This window comes from Alosa sapidissima, chromosome 15 (genome assembly GCF_018492685.1).
Source record: "Alosa sapidissima isolate fAloSap1 chromosome 15, fAloSap1.pri, whole genome shotgun sequence".
Taxonomy (NCBI): domain Eukaryota; kingdom Metazoa; phylum Chordata; class Actinopteri; order Clupeiformes; family Clupeidae; genus Alosa; species Alosa sapidissima.
Window position 1 is genome coordinate 10,004,233 of NC_055971.1, and position 22,260 is coordinate 10,026,492.

Here is a 22,260-nt window from a genome sequence, read left to right on the forward strand (position 1 = left end):
GACAGTGTTTGAGTTTTGCATGCCCAGATTGAACAATGTTGCAGAGCAACCACATAACTAGTTCCATGTGTTCCGATTGGATGATTAAAGTTCTCAAGAAACTGATCAATAAAACTCTCAAAAAACTTGAGGCTGGTATGAAGGAGTGTATTGTGTGTGTGAGCAAATCTGGCTTAACTTAGGCTACCTTTAGTTTGTTAAATGTAAAGCCTAGCTTAATGTTACCTTTCTTGACAGGCCAAGGCCAGGCTACCACGGACCATCCAACGCATTCAAAAGTAACGCATTCTATTAGCTATTCCAGGCGTCATGTTCAGGGTTTACGCTCAGAGACAAGGATATGAAGAACATAATAGTTAGTGCACTTTGTGCGAAACCGAAAGATCTCACTATGCTTCGCGAAATAGCACAAGTCATTTAATGAAACATCTAAAGTGGTGCCACGCTAATTTTTTTTTATTCTTGATTAAACATAGACTTCTAGTGCATGTCAGCTTTGAGCTGTGAACTTGAATTCACAATTGAACTTAAAGAGAATAAAGGGATAGAAATACAAAAAAAAAAGATTGTGTAGCCTGGCAGTGCCACCGCTCCCACCACGCGCATCACGCACTTTGCTTAAGGCACCAAAGGACAGAGGGGGCACCCACATGTAACCAATGAATAGTAGCTTTACTGCAAACTGCATTTCACTTTTCATCAATAACGTTTACAATGTCACAATGCACTAACACCATGGTACATGCAAGTTTGATCTTTTTGGGTTCTCTCAATCTCCACCACGTAGTGCTAGAATGGAATTGGTGGGTCTTCAATAATTCGTTTTCCAAGCATTTACATGAAGCACATGATATGCCGAGTTGACAAAAAAATAATCCATTCAGATAGCTAGGTGCATATTATTGTGCATATTATTGTTAATATTGTGCTATCAATGTAACTCAACAAACAAGGCTTGTAAACAAGAGCTGGCAAAAAGTCATTATGAGAACGTAAAGATCAATGCTCTTAAAGTGACAGTGCACCATTTATAAGAAAACAGCATGAATGTTTAAAAACACACAGTAATGGTGTGTAAATAATATACCTTTTATTTTACTTTAGGTTTTTGAGTTGTCATTTAAATGTCACTCACTCAAACACTCACTTAGGGCACCAAAATGGTCAGTAGGCCACCATCTTGACATGTCTTTATTAAAGGAACCGTATGTAAGAAATGTATTTAAATTAATCATAAATGGCCCTGATATGTCACTAGATATTAAGAAATCATGTTATTTCAAATACTTATATCACTGACAACAGTAGTCTGGCCAAGATATTGTCCTTTAAAAAGTGGAGTTGCAGCCCTCGACTGATATTAATGTTGTCATGTTGCGTTTTGTCCTGATGCGCCACCCTCCACCTATCTACTAATCACAAAGTCAGTAGTGTTTCGGCATCCGTGTTGCCAGCTCTGCCAGTCAGAGGGGAGGGGAATAGGATACATCGCTCTATTAGTTTGAAAGTGATTGCAGTACCAGTTTTGGCCACAATCTTACATACAGTTTCTTTAAGCTTTGATTTACAATATAGTAGGCTCTCTACTATATTGTACTCTACTCTTGATTTTAATGAGCAGGCCTAGGCCTTAGAGTTACAGTATTTATATCACAATTTACCAGACTTTGACCTTTTGTCGGTTTTTAACAAAATTCTGACTATGATTGAGCGTAATAAACTGCATTTCGAATATTTTGGTGAAAGTAACTTAAATATTCAATATTTTGGTGAAAGTAACTTAAAAGTAGGCTAATGCAATAGTAGTGTAATGCCTTACAATTCAGAGACAGTAATATTATAATGTAACAAATTACTTTGAAATGACAGTAATAAGTAATGCATAATACATTTCGATTTTGAAGTAACTTGCCCAACACTGATTATTTCTTGAAAGTTAATTTTCTCGCAAACCGTTTATCGCAGCAAATAGCGGCTATAGCACCTTATAAAACATGAGAAAACGTTATTTCATGTGATGTCTGTGAGGCTACTTCGCGAGTAGTTCCTAGAGAAGAATGGGAGGCCACACAAATGTCGGTCTGCCTCATGTCTAAATAGCAGCGTGTTCCGTGAAGGTGTCGCGGACCGGATTAAAATAGCCTAGTCAGCGAATCAACAATCAGAGAAAACTGCGCTGAGAACGTTGTAGGCGGATATTAGACCTATACCTGCGGTTGGTCTAGACATACGTAGGCCTATGCCTTAAACTCGTATCCTGTCATTTAGAAACAATACTGTGGTCTAGTTCATCAACAAAAAATGAACGGATTGCAAAAAAAAGAATGGATTTAGCGTGACATTTCTTGAGTGTGCGTGAGAGCGTGAGATTGGTGCTGAAAGCGTGAGTGTCACGCCAGATGCGTGGGAGTTGGCAACCCTGCATGTTTAACCTGTCCGCCATAGCCCTTTTCATCTCGCGTACCCCCTAGAAGCAGCTCGCGTACCACCGGGGGTACGCGTACCACAGTTTGGGAATCCCTGCTTTAGGGCAACTTGTTGCAGGGCAACCACATGGTTCCATGTGTTCGAATTGGATGACTTAAGTTCTCAAGAAACTTGAGGTTGGTATGAGTGTATTGTGTGTGTGAGCAACCTCCATGTTACTTATCTGCCTGAATCTCAATATTCTGATCACAACAACTCTGGGCAAATTTCAAGTCAGCACCAGTGCGGCATTCATTGTTTTGCACTTTTATAATCATATCACTAAGTGTGTTATTGGTTTTACCAAATGTAATTTGTATTTTTAAACTACAAACCTATAAGGTATTTTGATACAAAATATGATGCCATTTTCCAACTAAATAAAATACAAATGACAACATACTATTTTGTATTTTAAATACATGGCTCTGTAGACCAGCAATCTACTTGTTGAGGAGGACTTTTTTACTATATGACAGCATCCACTTCTAAAAGTATGTCGTGTCATGCCTGGACATACATGTAGCCTACTGTATCACTGTTGAGATCAAGGTCTTATTTTCTAACCCCATTCAGTCATTTTTTTCTAACCCAATTCTGTACAAGTTATTTCCAGGTAGGCAATCTGCTGTACTAAACCGTGTGTCTGTTAACCTATATTTTGGCAGATAATTGATTCAACTACATTGCGTCTTTGTATTCGTATTGAGGTAATTGCAGTAAAAAAAGACAAATATGACCACATTTACTGTAAGGACTGCAAGCACATTGACTTTGTTCCAGTGTATTATGAAGTAGGTAAGGGATAATAACAGAGACACAGGTTTATCCTGTAGTGAGGATCAACCATTGAAAGCCAAGCAGGCAATAACAGAAAACTCAACAGTTCAGAAAGAACTAAAGTCATACGACCATCCATAACCATGTTTGTCACCCAATGGTTCATATTTGATAAACAATTTTAACAGTCGTGTGCCACATTATATCAAGGATTCCTATTGGCTTGTGCTCTCAGTGAAGGGTTATTAAGACAGTCTTTGTGTAGGCTAGTGACCATCCCCCTTTGGGCTCACTTCCTCTCTGCCCCAGGTTTCTCCTTACACCCAAGCCAGTATTTGCCGATGGACCTTGGGTATGGAGGACTTGCTGGGTCAACTCGTTTAGATTGCAGATCCACCCTGTAGTATTTGTCTGTGTAGAGAAAGAAAAGAAAGATGTTCTAAGCTATTCTCACTCTCTAATGGTATTAATATTCCATTCATGCATTTCATTCATTCAGTTAGGCTACTGTTAATTCCATTTGTTTGCATCCTGCAGGCCTTACCTCCTTTGAAAAAGTACACGCTTTGTACCGGCTGACTCTTCCGCACCCTGTCTAAGAGGAAGTCATCCTGTGGGTCGAATCTGTAATCGTAGTCGTATCGCCTCCTGTTCTCATCTCTCCACCTGTCCCTCAGCCGCTCCTCTTCATCTCGCCGTCGGTCCTGCTCGTCTCGCCAGCGATCCTCCACGTCTCGCAGGCGGTCGTCACGGCTCCTCGTCCCCATGAACTCCCTCCCGATGTTCATCCCACGCTCGGCGAACTCCCGGCCTACGTTCATCCCGCGTTCGGCGAACTCTCGCCCAATGTTCACCCCCCACTGACTGGAGCCGGGCCACTGTGGAGAGCGGTTCTGCCTGCGCCGGGAGCTCCACTGCTGGCCCCAACCCTGATCCCACTGCTGCTGGTTGTTTCTGTTCTGGTCCTGCCTTGGCGGGGGTCGTGGAATGACGTAGAGCCTCCCCGCCATCACAGCATCAATCGGGGCTTTGAGTCCTTTCCAGTCCTTGTTAATGAAGTGAGGCCCATGATGGTGCCCTGGGACTGAGAGACAGCAAGAGATTGAAACCTGAGCAGTTGTCATGGATTCCTGTTGTGGACTTGGTCAGTGTGGAGTTATGGCGTAGTGGAGTTAAACGTCCCACATACTCGACGCACCCGACCAGTAGCGCGACAATGTGACGTCACAGAAGCGCCGTAACCATTTATACTCGCGCGTGGTGGTCGCAACACTAGTTGCAATATTCTCCTGAACAGAGGTGTCGCTGTTGTGAAAAGACTAACATTAACTACTTACACAGCAGAAGAAGCTGCAGTAAGAAACACCAGTAGCTAGCCTCTGTGATGGTACTTCAGACTTTGGTTGCTACTATTCACAACTACCATCATCATTATCATGTAGTTTCCAAGGTGTGTGCACAGGTAGATAGATAGATAGATAGATAGATGGATATATAGATAGGTACTTTAGTCATCCCGAGGGAAATTTTAATAATTTAAACAGTTTAGTTAGCTAGCTAGCTAGCTAGCAGCTGGCTGAGTTTGTGTAATTTCCTGAAGTGGAAAGAGATTTTGTTCAGGCCTTAATAGATATCCTTTGTTTGAAAATAAATCGTTTCTATTCTTTCCTCTTAATTCCATGTGTTGAAACTCTCACTGGTAACTTTGTTAACTTATCCAGCAAACTATTAAAAATTCACGACTGTAACAAAACACTGCAACTCGCTTGCCCTCGAACTAGTCCATCTTCCTGTTTCCGCCTTGTCGCGCTCGTCTGAAAAAAAATGAGTGGTGCGCTACCTCGCGCTACACGGCCAAAACCCTGGCGCGCCAGAGAGATCTACGTCATTTTGACGTCACATTGTCGCGCTACCGGTCGGGTGCGTCAGGTATGTAGAAGCCTTTATGCAGTTGTGGAGTTGATTTGTCAAGCACTACATTTGTCAAGCACTACATTTTGTGTGACACAATTTAAGCTGAATGAAATAAATAAATGCTGTAACATAATAATATGCCATAACATTACTGGTTTGTAGCATGTTTCAAAAAGTAAAACTGTGTTGCAGGAGAGAATGCTGGATTTTGATTCTACAGTAGATGCAGATGCAGGCAAAACATCAGTTCTTGTGTTATTGGACCTTAGTGCAGCCTTCCACACTGTTGATCACAACATATTACTACACAGATTAGAGCACTGGGTTGGACTTTCAGGTATAGTCATCAACTGGGTCAAATCATACCTACAAGAAAGAAGTTTGTTTGTTGCATATCGGCAACTGTACCTCTACAACGTCCTTGACCTGTGGTGTCCCCCAGGGGTCAATCTTGGGGCCACTATTATTCAACCTCTATATGCTCCCACTTGGACAAACCATCACAAACAATTTGATTTCCTATCATAGCTATGCCAATGACACCCAACTTTACTTAGCTCTTTCGCCTAATGACTATGGTCCCCTTGAATCTCTTTGTCAGTGTATTGACAAGATTAACAACTGGATGTCTCAAAATGTTCTTCAGTTGAACAAAGAAAAAACTGAAGCAATTATATTTGGTAAAAAAGAGGAAAGACTTAAAGGTGCCATGTGTAAGAATTGAGGTAAAAATATCCAAGAAATGAGCTACACGCATCAAAAGAATGAGAAGAAATTAGGGCGATTGTGTCATTTAAAAAATGACACGGTATAGCGCTGCAGGGATATCAACCTGAATTAGCATGCTAAATTACTAGCCACAGCCCGACAGGTGTCATAATGCCAGTTTCGGCCATGGGAGGCGGTACGCGGGCGACATAACCACCAGCCAAACTGCAATACACATGTCTCGGTTGTTACCGTAGGGTAGACCAACTCACTTTCTGGAGGTATACTGCCCCCATCTTTTATGGAATGTGGAGTATGAATTGATTTTTTGGCGGACATTACACATGGCACCTTTAAGGTTGCCACTCTCATTGATATTAAAGGGTTTAAAGCAAAGAATACTGTTAGAAATCTTGGTGTCATAATTGACAGTGATTTAAATTTAAACAGCCACATGAAAGCAATAACTAAATCAGCTTTTTACCACCTCAAAAAACATTGCCAAACTTCGAGGGCTAATGTCTAAACATGATCTAGAAAAACATATTCATGCATTCACCTCCAGTAGGGTTGACTACTGTAATGGGCTTTTCACAGGTTTTCCTAAATAGACTATCAAACAGCTTCAGATGATACAAAATTCAGCGGCTAGGGTTCTCACAAAAATTAAAAGAATTGACCACATTACTCCAATACTTAAGTCCTGGCATTGGCTTCCAGTAAGTCACAGAATTTACTTTAAAGAGCTTCTGCTTGTTTATAAATCACTAAATGGAACGGGACCAAATTACCTAGCAGACATGCTTCAGCAGTACACACCTTCCAGACCTCTCAGGTCTCAGGAGAAATACTTGTTAGTAAAACCTACTGTTAGAACTAAACATGGTGAAGCAGCGTTTAGTTGCTATGCAGTTCAGCTCTGGAACCAACTTTCAGATGAGATCAAAGTTGCCCCAACTGTAGCCAGTTTCAAATCTAGACTTAAGACTGAAGACTTAAACTTTTCTCAGATACTTTCTGCTAACTGATCACTTATTTTGCAATAAATTTTACATTTCTAAATCTGGGAAAGTGTTTCAGCTAAATGTTTTAATAGTTTCTATGTTGTTTTTATGTTTTAATTATTACTTTTTAAACACTTTTAAATGATTGCCCTTTTATGCTTTTATGTACTATCACCTTGTGTGTTTTATGTTTTCTTATTATTATTATTTTATTATTATTCTTTACTTTTTAAACTATTCTTTGACTATTGCCCTTCTATGCTTTTATCAGCTATTCTTGTTTGCTTTTGTTTATGTAAAGCACATTGAATGACCTCTGTGTCTGAAATGCGCTACACAGGGGCGGAGCTTGAGGGTGTGCGGGGGGTGCGGCACGCCCCCTGCCCGGGACCCGCAGGGGCCCGGTGCGAGGGCACCCCTCCCCCACCTCTGGGTAAGGTGGGACGGGCCTCTCCCACGGCACAAGGCCTTTTCATTCTTTTCAAGACCTTTCCTTCTTTTCAATCATTTTCATCAGAGTGGGACGTATTAGGCTTATAGGTTGCCCCAGTCAGGACGAGTTATGACTCACGCTGTATGACTGGCTTTATTTTAACTCTCATATTGAACTTTACGACGTGCAAATTTACAAAATTGGATCAACGATATTGTCTCCTACAGGCGTCAACGAGAGAACACTTACACTTAGCCTACATGATTTTGGTTTCGATTTTCTAATTGGAGTAAGTCTTTGTGACAACACGTCATGATACATTTGATAATGTTTGATCGTTGTTTTGGTATGAAGCATCTTTTACGTAGCCTAATGAATGCGCTCTAGAAAGTGAAAGTAGCCTAACCTAGGCCTATATGCGCTCTGTGTCTGAGCTGTCTGTGCACGTCTAGCTATAGCGCCACCACTTCTCAATGAGACATGGTCTGGGAACCAAACGTTCGATCATTTTCTCGTATTTGAAAAAAATGCCCAGATCCGTTTATTGGGTGCCACGGATGTCTATCAAATGCGTCTGTGCATAGCTCATCATCGTCTTGCTTTCCCACCTGTTCTGTGATTGGTTCCCTATCTCAGGCGAAAATTTGCTCCATGGTCTCCAGGCTGCCTTAGCAGCGTGAATCAAATCGCGCGCAAGGCAGCATGGGAACACCCAGGCCAGTGCACGTCCGCAATTGATTACGTTCCTATAATAGAGAACACATCAATCCCATGGTATTTTTTGCCCTAAAATGCATGAAACATGCAAGTTCAAAATCCCGCCGGGCGCGGGAAGGTGGGTGCTGAGGGTGCTGCAGCACCCCTTGCTTTTTGTCAATATAGGCCTACAAATTCGCAGTTTGTCATTATATTTGTTGGCAAATAGCAAAAAAGGTTATGGATAGCTTTGCATATAGCTATCCATAGATTAAACGTTATAGTCTAGCTATAGAAGTGAAAGTGACGTGACTCGCTGAGGAGACGTTGCAAGCAGGCTAGTTGACTTCGAGAAAAGAATAATAGGCTACAGAAAAGAATACAGGATTTTTTTCTCTCCCGGCAGTAAAGATTCGGTGTTTAAAATGTAAATGCAAACTAAAGGTAGGCTAACTATGCATATGACCATCCAGAGGCTGCTGATCTGTCAAAATGATGAAGATCAAGATGGTTTTATTGTTGCTGTCATTATTACCACAAACACTAATTGATAACGAGACCATGGCGATCGTGGGTTATATCTTGTCTGCTTATTAGGCCATGCACCTGTTAGAACTCCGTGTAGCATGCATACTGCCAGTTTCCATATACCATCACCAACTAGTTCGCACTTTGGCACTGAAAAAAGTGTTTCTGAGCATGTGTAGATATAACATAGCCTTAATGAAATCTGTGAAATTAACAATAAGAAATTCAGTTTGTATCTTTACATGAAAATGTATTGTTTGAAATTAATCTGCATTTGTTCAAATTACAATAAAATTATGTGTTTTTTCATTTACATACATTATTTAGTTACCCCAGTCGATCTTCTCAAGTACAAACACTCAACAAACAAAAAGCTTGTTTCATTTACGCTGTTTCGTACTCCCGCCAACTGGCACGCATCTGTTGAAAAGAGCAGAGGACCACCGCATTTCCAGAGGCTGGGTTTATGATTGAGTCCACTGAACGTTAAGGTAAGAATAAAGTTTGCCAACTATCGATACCTGATTATATTTATTTTACTGTCTATGGTTAGATTAGCTTCCATCTTCAAGTTAAACTAAAAGACTCTAGAACAGTAGAATTAGTCGAGTCTTTTTGTTTAATTTGAAAATGAATGTTAACGTTAGCAAGTGGCCTTACTCAACTAGTGGACTTAGCCTAGCACTACTAGTCGTGTGTGACGTTAAAGCAAAACCCTCGCCAAAATGCATTTGTGTAAATACTCGAGGCAAACGTTAGGTTAAAAGGATATTGACAAAGGCTGCACTTAAGATTGACGATGGTTTAGTTTTCTGAGAACTACATTTGCTGCCGCTAGGGTGCGTCTGAATTTCTACGCTATTCTTAAATGGGATCGCTACGAATGGGCACAGCCAACAGTGATAAACTTGAGTGATAAGGGACCGTAACACTACAACCAACTGCCCGTGGCGAACCCATTCAAAAAGCCATTTGAACCGAAAACTAAACCATGGTCAATCTTAAAAGTGCAGCCATCAATATCCTTTTAACGTAACGAAAGTTTGCCGTTTTTACATCATTTAAAATAAATCCAAGGTACACGTAATCATACCTGGGAATAGGTAACATTTAATATACACCGAGTATATCATGTCAAAACTATCTTTCTCGAAGTTGAGTAAGATAAGGAAAGGCCAAAAATGTACATGTAAGACTTAAGTCTATGAGAGGCAAGGTCTTTCTGTAACCAGTTCTGCAACCAGCAGACTGATTTATTCAGTGTGGTCTTTGGATTAATTTGTCCATGTCTTTGTTCTGTTTCTCTTGCCCATGTGTGTCTGTCTCATTATGTTTCTACATCTCCATGTCTTGTCTACATCTCTTGGTCTCTCAGATCGAGAAGGAATTCTGCAGGATCACACTGAAGCTATTGCAGTCCACATTCCTGGGCAAGTTGGACCAACACACACCCAAGCTGTTGCCTGTACAGGAGGAAGGGTGGAGCCGTTGGGAAGAAACTTGATGAGACCCTTGACATGTTAAATGAGGCATGTATTTACAACAGTGTGGTAGTAATTAGTTGTATGTAGTAGCTTTCTGATGTCTGTAATCTCATATTTTATATTAATCTCATATTTCTGGTATTAATTAGTAATCTCATTCCATATTTTTGTAGGACGACACAATTGAGTCGCGAAGAGAAGTTGTGATCAGAGGACTCACACTCTACCTTGGTGAATACACTGGAGAGTTAATGAAGGACTACCAGGTAAAGAAGATATTACTATGCATGAAGGACACAAAGTATAATCAAGAATAAAAAAAAAACACAAAGTTCAGGACTTTTTTCCATTGTGGTACTGATAATATTTTAGTATTTAATTATTAAAAATGCTGTAGTGAAACATGGGAAATCCTCACAGATATCTAGTGACATGTACACGAATATCCCAGGGTTTGTTGATAACACTGATGTATAACCATTTGTATAATTATGTAGTTAACAGAACCAAATATATGAAACTCTTTATACTGTATAAAGCTGCATTGCTTAATTACTCCAACAAATTGAATTAAAATGGCCTTAAATGGCATTTGATTGAACTCTGTGATACCTGTAGACACCCTTGTTAAGCTACAATACTACTCAAAAGCACCACATAACAATCTGATCATCTGTTTGGAGAGGGGAACAAAGAGTTATGCATCATTCACATTACTATACAATAAATAAGTGTTATTGTATTTCACAGGTTATTAATGACGACGATGCTGCGACCATCCAAGAAGCTATTACTACATTTGCCCTCGGCATCTTTGTTGTCAGCAAAGCCAGGGATGGTCTCCCCAAGCAAGCTGGAATAGCCATCGAGGGACCTTTTTGGTATCCCAGATGTGGCACATGCTTGCACCTATCTGATGGGCCTTATCTATGCCTTGGAACTGAGGTACCCTAATAAACTGAAATACACGTTTGAGGTCTTTCAGAAGATCTTCCTAGAGCTAGAGAATGCAAACCAAAAACTGTCCTCCAAAGTCCATGATCTCAAGGTCTGTTTTGCAAGCTTAAAATCTATACAGATGGTGTATACAGTAGAATGTATTTTGATTTGTTTGTAATAGAATGTATTTTGATTTGTTTTTTTGGCTTTTGTCAAATAAATTTATTTATTTGAGCTAAATGACTTCCAAGTCTTGTTTTGGGTTAAGATGCATAATTATATCTGAGATTGTTTGACTCATGTGGGTTGCTAAGTTTCCAGTGTTGGGCTGCAACCAATTAATTAATCTGTCGATAGTCTTGATAAATTGATTTGTGGATTCGTCCATACAATGTAAGGAAATGGTGAAAAATCGATCACTCTTTCCCAAAGCCCAAGCTGCAACCTAAAATGTCTTGTTTTGTCCTGATCACCAGTTCTCAATTTAAAACATTCACATCAAAGAATCTGGGATTCTTCTTCTTAAAAAAAATGACTCAAAGAAAATTCTAATTACTGACAAATTATTTAGTTGTTAGCAACTAATTGATCAATCAACTAATTGTTGCAGCTCCTGTCTTTTTATCAGTATGGTCTACACTTGGCTGCACGGCAGCATATCTTGACATGTGATAAGAGGATTGTCTTTTCGAACACATAGATGACACATACTTAAGTTTTTAAGTTTAGCTTTAACTTTAACTACATATTAATCTGATGCAAAAAGTTGCCTTACCTTTTTTAAGTAGATCAGGCTCAATATTTTTATCAGTGTATATTGTTGGATTGTGAAAAGCCTAATTTCGAATACCAAACGACAACAGATGAGGTAGGATGCATCTTTTGCAATTAGTCTTTGGCAAGCCCACGACCTCACGTACGGCTCAGTTTCTGTTAGTGTCAGGCAATGTGGTAGCCTAGAAATCTAGACGCACCCTAGCGGCGGCAAATTAATTTGCTCAGCCTGTACGTCTAGTATCAAACCATAGGGATTTCTATTGGCTGACGCCGTGGACTTCATCCAATCACAGCGCTCTATTTTGTTAGAGGCGGGCTTAACAGGATAACGACAGTCCTGCGACGGTGAACAACAAGGAAGGTGGCTATGGCGAACGAAGAGCGGTTGTTTGAATTGGCGTTGGCGTCAACTTTGGAGGAGTTGGACTTGTGCTTTTCTTTGAAAGTTGAGCAACACAATGCACTTAAGTCATTCCTTTCGAAGAAGGATGTATTTGCTAGGAATGGGCAAAGCGAGGCTTTATGAAACACTGAAACGTTCGAAGCAATTGTGCCGAATTGTTCCGAAGCTTTGAAACAATTCCGACACCTCAGAGCTGTTTAGGGTGAAACAAATCTGTCAAATGCTTCGTATTGGAGATGTAGTCTTTAAAGTTCATGGCTCGCTGTGTTACCTGTGTTCAGTCTTTGTCAAAAGCTAAGCAGCATGCCCTTGGTCAAATACTGGATGGGAGACCTCATGAAGTCACAATAAAGAGAGTCTTATTGCTACCACTATGTGTTCTCTAAATCACTTTCTTCTTATAAAAACTCTCGATTTTTGACCATTCTGAGAGTTTAGTTGAAACTGTGTGGTTAATGGTGAAGTAAGAAAACAAACAGATACGATCTGAAACAATACCTTACAAATCAAACGGGGATCGAACCACATTTGAGCAGCCTGGGCTACCGTGCAAAAAACACCCTCACTAACCACTACACCAGGGGTCTCCAACCTTTTTGGGAATGAGGGCTACCTGAGGACCCGAAATCATATGGAGGGCTACTCATTTGAAACAAACATACAGTCACCCCTTTTTTGCGAGGGTAGTCCTCCTAAATAATAGGCCCTGTGAGATTTGTACTTTTAAATTATCAATACTGTGTAGGCCTATGCAACACTACCAACATTTTTGTTCAGTTTGTTCATTTCAAAGTTTGCATGGGGAATCTAATCTATTTTTTTTTAACAAAAAAACAATCGTTTTGTGCAATTAATAATTTGGGTTAAAATTTGTACCCAATTTATACCCACCCACCATTATGAATTCAGGGGTTGTTTAAGTTCTGATTTCAGTGGACAATTCCGTTTTAACATTTCAATAGTAATCGCCCACACCACCCTAACATATGAAAACTCCTTTTAAAGCTATTGCACACCTGAAATCTCTCCATGATCTGACAAAAAAGGTAATGCACAGTCCTGCTCAGTCATGCATGCCACAGCATTTTCAGCGCTATTAGCCTATACGGCAGTAGCCTACGGAGGAGAAAAGGCCTGTGAGCTAAAGCAATTGTTTTTCAGTTCTTGAACAATCATGCAAGAACCGTATTTGACGAACATGGAATGGCCACAGAACTTTTGCAAAGATATGCTTCTATTGGCTAAACCAGACGAGCTAGTTTCCCCCCCTTTACTGTCTATGCGTGCGAGCAGCGTGTATGCGCTCCGCTTCTGTTGTTGTTTAAAGACTGAATGGGAAACGTATTTCCCATTATCAATTTAATGTTACAGATGTATGGCTACATACATTCTTAAAATGGTTCTGGTCTAGACTTAAATATCGATTGAAAACTTCACAATAGAGCGTGTTTTTAGAGCATGATATGCAGGCGACCTGTTGGCTATTTTTAGAAAGTGCGCTGGGGGCGCCTCATAGCCGTCCCGCGGGCACCGTGTTGGAGACCACTGCACTACACCATCATGGTTATTGCTTAAGACAAAGCTACACTAGGCGAGTTCGACTTGCGGCAGATCTGTGCAGATCTGACTTGATGTGATGCATGCTGGGTTGAACACAATGCATACTGGGATGGACGCAATGCTTGCTGGTTAGAAATTCTGTCCGACTTCTGTCAGCCGGGGAGGGACTTACCACCGTGACACCATGTCACATGGCCTTAAAATATCGCGGGAGTCTTAGGGCCTGTCCACACGGAGATGCTTTTTAGGTTAAACGCAGAGGTTTTGCTTCGTCTTGGCCGAGCGTCCAAACGAATCCTGTAAACGCACTGCCCGAAACCGCACTTTTCTGAAACCTGGTCCCAGAGTGGAGAAATCTGAAACCGTAGCCCCTTTGAGTTCGTTTAGACAGCGAAACCGCACATCCTGCTTGCGTATCGATGATGTCATCGCCACACCTCAGCTGCCCTGGACTTGCACTCATAGTATTGCCTAACAATACTAGTTTTCATACATGACATTACCTGCGATTACACTCCGTTAAGATAAATATCACAACTGATGCTGCGCAGCGCCGATAGCTTATGACTTGGTGGACTGAACACTTCCCGGTGTTTTTTTAATGCATTCTAGCTACTGTCAGTGACGCGAGAGAACTTAAGTTATTAGGAAAGTGCGGTGTAAGTTTAGGCTACACTAATTTGTGCGTAGTGCCAGTGTCATTCATTTATTTTACACGTCTTACAACATATATACATGCATTCACAGTCGAGTGAAATCAGATATAAGCATACAAAGATGCTTAGAACTCACGTTAAGCTGATGGTAGCACACTGAATGCGAATGCACGATTTGATGCAGGCAAAAGTATTGACTGTTACTAACGAAGGTTTTATAGCAATATTATAAATGTGGCGACAGAATAGCCTAGAACTTGGGTAAGCCTTGAGTTTAGTAGCCTAATTGCGGTGATAGCCAACTAATGTGAATCACGGACTATCCTACAACCAAAGAAAGTAAAGGTGATTAGTAGGCCTACCTGTGTTAGCCAAATAAAGGACGGGACTGCACCCTTCACAAACCGTAAAATAAAGTTTATTAGTTTTACAGTTGACAGTTCACCATCAGTCCACACAAACAATTCTGGTTTCCTTGCACTAGCCATTTCGCCGTAGCCTATTCTGTCTGTTTTTAAAGCGCAAGTTTTGCAAGTTTTGGTGATTTCTGTAAAGACACAGTGCCACCTATAGGCCTGGGGTATGAAGTAACGTGTTGAGTCGTGTTGAGATGGATCCGTTTGGACGCAAATATTCTTGATTCGGTTCCAGGGAAGACGGAGGAAAAAAAGATCGGTTTGGTACGTGTGGACTAGGCCTTAGCCTGCAGACAGATCTTGCAGTTGCCTTCCACGAGCTGCACGAGCTGAAACACGCCCTCATGACGTCAGTTCAAAGACGTGATAGGGCCATTTGGGAGGAATGTCGATTACGATTACGATTACGATGACGATTATGACAGGAGGCTCATGCTGCTTCCTTATGTTGGAATATGCGAAAATAAACAGAAATCGAAGGGATACCTTCTTATACGTGATTTCTTCAACAATGGTAGGCTAGCCTACTGAAAACGTTTGGATATTCTGTTATTTTCTGCTGTTGGCTAAATAGATAGACACACATATAGGGGAAACACTTGATATTGAATTAATGTGCTACAATGCAGGCCTGTTAACTGTATGACAGCAGTGGTTTATTTAAACTACATCATAAGAATTTATTTCGTCAGTCATCATGCTCATTTTAATGAGTAAGAATGAAAGTTCTGCTGTGTTTATTGCAAACAAAATTCCGCGATATCTCCCGCGATGTCTCCCGCGAGTCACGTCAGGCAGACTGTAGCCTGCCTGTCCGGGATGAGCTGCCCTCTGTTGTAGCTCCTCCCGGCTAGCCTCTGAAGATCACGTTTACGTAGAAAGCCAGACCAAGTCAGACTCAGTCGAAGTCGAACACGCCTAACGCCATCTTGAACACTGGGGTTCGGATCCAGCGCCAGTCGGCTCTGACCATGCGCCAAGTTACAAAGCTGGAAATGACGCATGGACCAACGTCGATTTTTATTGGAAATTCTGTAAAAAGAGAGTCGTCCTCCAGTAAGAGGGTGGCGATAATGCACATAAAGTTCTTGCCTCATAACAAGAAGAAGAAAAAGTGGCTCGGGAACGCGCATGGAGTCCGAGTGGAGTCGCCCTGAAGCGCAACTTAATTTCACTGGATAACACAGCGGTCTGCCTGCTGTCCTGCTGCAAATATGCATTCGAACATGACGTGAAATATCCGTTGTCGAACTATAAATAAACTATTCGGTTTTTAGTGCCAGGTGTAGCGCATTTTTACAGTCTATGATTAGTTTGTTTTTTTATTGTATTGTTTGCCATCTCATAGCGGGTGCTCTAAACGTATTCGTTGGCCCATGACCAAATCAAGCCAATAATAGCCAGTAGCCACAATAATGACTGGAGCCAGAGCCCTCAATAGCCACCCTGTTTTGAAAATAATATTGAAGATATTCAATATTATTGAAGATAGTATTGAAGATAACGCACAGAACGGTCAGCCTGAGCGGACAATTACGTCCCCAACTCATCTAAAATGTGGTGTCTTTACTTTGAGTTGTACACCGCAGATGGTAAAGTAACGGTTAAAGAGAATGTTGTCTGCGGACTCAGCAAAAAACTGTTTACTTACGCATCCACGACATCCAATCTTCGCGCTCACCTGTGGAGTTACCATCCAAATGAGGCAGCGGTGTCATAGGCACAGTAGACGGCCAGAGCATCGCCAGGCGTGCAACATCGTATGATTGCATACTTTCCGTAAATCCTAAATTATGTCCAGGGTCTGCTATTTAGGCTGCAAAGCACAGGCACTATTTATTTGAGGTAGGCTTATTCGAGGCAGACCTTTATTTCTTACATTGTACGTTATTGTGAGACATGCGTTTTGTTTGGAGCGGCATACCAGGCTATCAAACGCAGACGATTTTCGGTTTTGGTATGGGATTTAATTTACTTTTTGACTTTTATTATATAGTTAAATGTTGAGACTGATGGGCATTTAAATCTAGAGGGTATTTGATGATCACTGTAAAGTTTCGTGTAGTTGAAAAAGTGTTGGAATTTCCAGCTGTTTATTGCGAGACAAGGCCTTTCCTGCATTCATTGAACGTGCGCTGTGCTCTAATGGAAACTATATTGCATAGCGAAGTAGCCTAAATTGAGTTTTTTTTTTAAATTATGCATGGTTTACTTTTTATTAAATTCGTAGGCTGGAATTGTTATGTATGTAGCTAAATGTTGTGCTATATAAATAGTGACCACTAGGGCGCATCAGTGTTCTGTAATTGGTTGAGTTCTCGTATGTAATAAACCAGTCTAGAAGAAGTGAGTGAACCAGCAAAAGCGTGTGAGTGTTGCTCTGGTGCAATATAGAATTGTCTATATAAAGACATTAGGAAGCAACATAACATAAATTGGCAACGAGTTGTGTAGTCCTGAAGACTTTTCACTGCATCGGCGAGTGAACTGCCGATGTTGGTCAAGTTTGGACAAAGAAAAGAACAACCACGCTGGAAGCACCTAGCTAGTGAGCTTAGTGTTAGCTGTTAGGAGGTGATGAGTCGGTCTTCTTCCGAAGAGTCTAACGTTACAGTGCAAGCCACCAGAAGCAGACACATCATGGCGGGAATAATTGGACATATGGATCCCTTTGATGAGGCCGGTGAGCAGTGGGCAACGTATATTGAACGTTTTGAACATTACATCCTGGCAAATGAGATTAGGGATGCAAAGAAAGTGCCTGTGCTGTTTAGTGTGCTGTCCGAAAACGTATGGACTACTTCGAAGTTTGGTTGCTCCTAACAAGCCTGGGGAGATGGACTATGACCGTATTGTGAGGTTCCGGTTTCACAAGCGAAATCAGGGGGAAGGGGAAACAGTTGCACAATATGTCGCGGTATTGAAAAGACTTTCGGAACATTGTGAGTTCGGTGCTTACTTGGAAGACGCACTAAGGGACAGATTTGTCTGTGGACTTAAGAGTGAAACTGTACAGAAGCGCCTTTTGACTGAGAAAGATCTCACGTTTCAGAAAGCAGTCGATTATGCTGTATCTGCAGAGACAGCGGCGCGCGACGTGCAGCAGTTAAGTGGCTCGCTCAACGTGAACGCGGTGTTTTCCCCAAAATGCCGCCGTTGTGGGAAAATTAACCATACTGATGAGGACTGCTGGTACAAAGATCGTGACTGCCACCAGTGTGGGAGGAAAGGCCACACTAAGCTCATGTGTAAGAGCAAAGCCAAAAGCAACCAAGACAGAGAATGGAAACAGAAAGTGGAAAAACCTGAACAGAAAGGTAATGCAATTAAGCGCAGTTTAAAAGATAGAAAGAAGAAAATTTATCACGTTGAGGCAAGAGAAGATCAAAGCGAAAGTGAGGAAAATAAATCTGACACTGACTGTGAGTTGGGACTGTATTCCATGTCACAAAAAGGGAAATATTCACGAATATCAGTGCTGCCTGTAGTAAATGGAAAGAAAATGGAGATGGAACTGGATACAGGGGCTGCTGTGTCTCTGATTCCATGGGAACAGTACAGAAGCATGCTGGGCCAACTGCCACTGCAGCCCACTGATATCATGCTCAAGACATACACTGGAGAGCCTTTGGCACCAGAAGGGGTCATCAAGGTGCAAGTAAAGTTAAACAAGCAATGTGCTGATTTGCCCTTGTATGTAGTTAAAGTTGATGCACCCGCACTGTTTGGTAGAGAGTGGCTGAGAGTTATTAAACTGAACTGGAAAGACTTAAAGACTGTGCATGCAATTGAGCAGAGAGAGAAAGACAACTTGGAGACGGTGTTAAAGAGACACTCAGCGGTTTTCTCTAAAACGCTAGGCACAATGAAGGGAATTAAGGCCACATTGACTATTAGACCTAACAGTGTACCCAAATTCTGTCCACCACGTAACGTGCCATATGCTCTTCGACCTCGAGTTGAGGCCGAACTAAAACGACTGACTGAGCTTGGGGTGATCTCACCAGTGGAGCATAGTGATTGGGCCACGCCCGTGGTGCCTGTCAGCAAAAAGGATGGCACAGTGAGACTTTGTGGAGATTTCAAGGTCACCCTCAACCCAGCTCTGTGCGTGGATAAGTATCCAATTCCACGTATTGAAGACCTTTTTGCCTCTCTAGCAGGAGGTCAACGCTTCAGTAAGTTAGACTTATCAAATGCCTATCTACAGATGGAGGTAGAAGAGAAGTCTAGGGAGCTGCTGACTATCTCTACACAAAAAGGGCTATTTTGTTTTAACCGCTTACCGTTTGGAGTAGCATCATCGCCTGCTTTATTTCAGAAGGCTATGGACCAAGTGCTTCTCGGACTGCCGTACACGCACTGTTACCTGGACGACATCCTGATCAGTGGTCCTGACGAACAGACTCACCTAAAAACTCTGAATGCAGTCCTGGGCAGGCTAGAGGAACAGGGTCTGCATCTCAAGTCAGAGAAGTGCCTGTTTTTCCAGGAGTCCGTGGAATACTTGGGCCATATCATTGACGCAGCTGGACTCCACAAATCACCAGAGAAGGTACGTGCCATTGTGGAAGCACCTGCACCAGGTGATATCAGTCAGCTACGTTCGTTCCTAGGGATGCTGAACTATTACGGACGTTTCATTCCTTACTTAGCCACTGTCATGAAACCACTGAATGAACTGTTAAATAAAGGGAAGAAATGGCAATGGACGTCAGCCTGTGAGTCAGCATTCCAGACATCTAAAGCACTACTTGTATCACAGGAAGTACTGACACACTACAATCCTAAGCTGCCCCTCCGCCTCGCGTGTGATGCTTCGCCTTATGGGGTCGGAGCTGTGCTCTCGCACGTCATGCCTGATGGTAAGGAAAGACCAATAGCCTATGCATCTCGAACGCTCAGCAAGGCGGAACAAAACTACGCCCAGATCGAGAAGGAGGCGCTAGCGATAGTCTTTGGAGTACGCAAGTTCCACCAGTACCTCTATGGTAACAAGTTCACCCTACTCACTGACCATCGCCCGCTGACCTCCATCCTGAGTCCATTGAAAAGTACACCGTCAATGGCTGCCGCCCGAATGCAGCGTTGGGCGCTCCTCCTGTCAGCGCATGATTATACCATTCAATACCGGAAAGGTACATTACATGCAAATGCCGATGGACTGTCACGGTTACCACTCTCCTACACTCATAAAGAGAAGCGGGGCGCAGTAGAGGTATTCTACACATCTCAGTTGGACACACTACCAGTCAGTAGTACCGAGATCAGATGTGACACCTTGTCTGACCCCACCTTGTCTCGTGTCTTAGAAATGGTCTCAACTGGTCGTTTTCCAGCTGCAAAGGGAGCAGGTGAAGAGATGTCGCCCTATCTGTTGCGCCGGCATGATCTCACAATACAACAGGGATGCCTTATGTGGGGTGTGAGAGTGGTCGTGCCACCTAAACTGCACCCCCGGGTTCTGGAAGAGCTACACTTAGCACATCCAGGTGTAGTGAGGATGAAGAGCTTGGCACGCAGTTATGTTTGGTGGCCCGGCATAGACTCTCAAATTGAGCTCAAGGCCAAATCTTGCCACTCCTGTCAGAGCGTACAAAAAGAGCCTGGGCTAGCACCTCTACACCCTTGGATGTGGCCCTCCAGTCCTTGGGAAAGGATACATGTGGACTTTGCAGGTCCATTTGAAGGACATATGTACTTGGTCGCTGTGGATGCACATTCTAAGTGGCCTGAGGTACACATCATGGACAGCACCACTGCCAGCATGACCATTCAAGTGCTCAGGGGCCTTTTTAGTCGCTATGGCATTCCACACATTCTTGTGAGTGACAACGGACCACAGTTCTGTGCTGAAGAATTCAGTGTGTTCCTGAAGTCCAATGGAGTCAAGCACATCCGCTCAGCGCCATACCATCCTGCCACCAATGGCTTGGCCGAACGCTTTGTGCAGACGTTCAAACATGCCTTAAAAGCATCCAAAGGCATAGCACGTGTGCGTCAGCGACTTGAAACACCCCTCACGCAACAACGAAAGAAACGCCGGCTATGTTGTTCCTCGGGCGCAGGCTGCGTTCTCGACTGGATTTCCTGAAACCCAGTGTTGCTGGAGCAGGTCACAGGATGCCCAACAACAACGCCGCCAACGTCACTCTAGGGCCAGACAGTTTGATGTTGGGGAGCCAGTCCTTGTGCGTGATTATAGGAAAGGGGAGGAAAAGTGGGCACAAGGTGTTGTTATAGAAAAGACAGGACCGGTGTCGTACAAGGTAAATGTGGGATCACCAGGGGTATGGAAACGTCATGTGGACCAGATGCTGACACGCCCGGAGCCCGAGCCTCAGCAGACTGCGGTGAACCTTCCTGTAATCCCACAGGTGTTACTACCCCAGAGTGATAGTTGTACCACAATGCACCCTTATACACCTCCACCAGAAAAGAATGATGATCAAGTTCCTGAGATCATCGAACCATCAAATACACACCATTCCCCTGAACCACCACCTACGGGACATACGCAGGTAACAGAGACTGTGAAACGCTATCCTGTGAGGATCACAAAACCACCAGTACGTTACCGTGATGAGTGAACAGTGATTAGCTCACAGAAGTTTGTAGTACAGTTTGAGTTTTGGGACATATTGTTTTCAACATAGTTATACCGCGAAAGTAAGATAACTCCTCATTGTTATTTTGTTGTACAAAGAAAAAGAAAACTGTACAAATGTACTTTTTATGTTGTGCACGGAAAAGTGTATCATTTAGGTTGTGTTAAAGAAAATATATTTTGTGTTAAGGGACAACCTATCTTGGGGAGGAAATGTTATGTATGTAGCTAAATGTTGTGCTATATAAATAGTGACCACTAGGGCGCATCAGTGTTCTGTAATTGGTTGAGTTCTCGTATGTAATAAACCAGTCTAGAAGAAGTGCGTGAACCAGCAAAAGCGTGTGAGTGTTGCTCTGGTGCAATATAGAATTGTCTATATAAAGACATTAGGAAGCAACATAACAGGAATGCCTCGCGGCAATAATTGTGTTTAAATGTAGTAGCCTAGTGCTTCAGTCTCTGGCAAGCTCCAAAGGGGGCGGCTATAGGTTGAGAGCTGTTGGAGACCCATGGTGCAACGAGACAAAGTCTTTATGCCGCTGTTGTGTAATATTGTCTTTAATCATGTTTAGGCTATGTTTGTTCGGGACAAACAACAACGAAACAAGATCAATAGAATTTTCTTTATTTGTCATATGATGGATAAACAACCATAATATGCACGTCTTCTCATAGGCTCCTCAAGAAATACGCACTGAATAACGTTTGGTTTTAGCCGCCGGATAGGTACCCTGCCCACCAACATGTACGCGCATGAGAGCTCGTGCCCAACACGGATTTTCGTGCATGGAGCTGGTTCCAAATGCTCCATGCAGCGCCATATTTGAAAATGGCGTATACTAACATGTCGAAGGTAATCTGCACGCTCTTGACCCCCTGATTGCAT

The 22,260-nt window shown here is 42.4% G+C and overlaps 1 protein-coding gene and 1 long non-coding RNA gene across 2 annotated transcripts in view; one reads left to right on the plus strand and one right to left on the minus strand.

Annotated features, from left to right (window-relative positions):
- Positions 1–3,210: 3,210 nt before the first annotated feature.
- Positions 3,211–22,260, minus strand: part of vtna (vitronectin a) — a 29,787-nt gene continuing 10,737 nt past the window's right edge. Inside the window, exons 7-8 of the mRNA XM_042063023.1 lie at positions 3,791–4,330; positions 3,211–3,657 (exon numbers count right to left, since the gene is read on the minus strand). Coding sequence (XP_041918957.1) covers positions 3,536–3,657; positions 3,791–4,330 — 662 coding nt within the window. The 3' untranslated portion in view covers positions 3,211–3,535. The remainder of the gene's footprint in view (positions 3,658–3,790; positions 4,331–22,260) is intronic.
- Positions 8,522–11,444, plus strand: LOC121683408. Its single transcript, XR_006022776.1, has 4 exons — positions 8,522–9,020; positions 9,905–10,092; positions 10,187–10,279; positions 10,764–11,444. It is a non-coding gene; the product is annotated as an uncharacterized LOC121683408 (long non-coding RNA).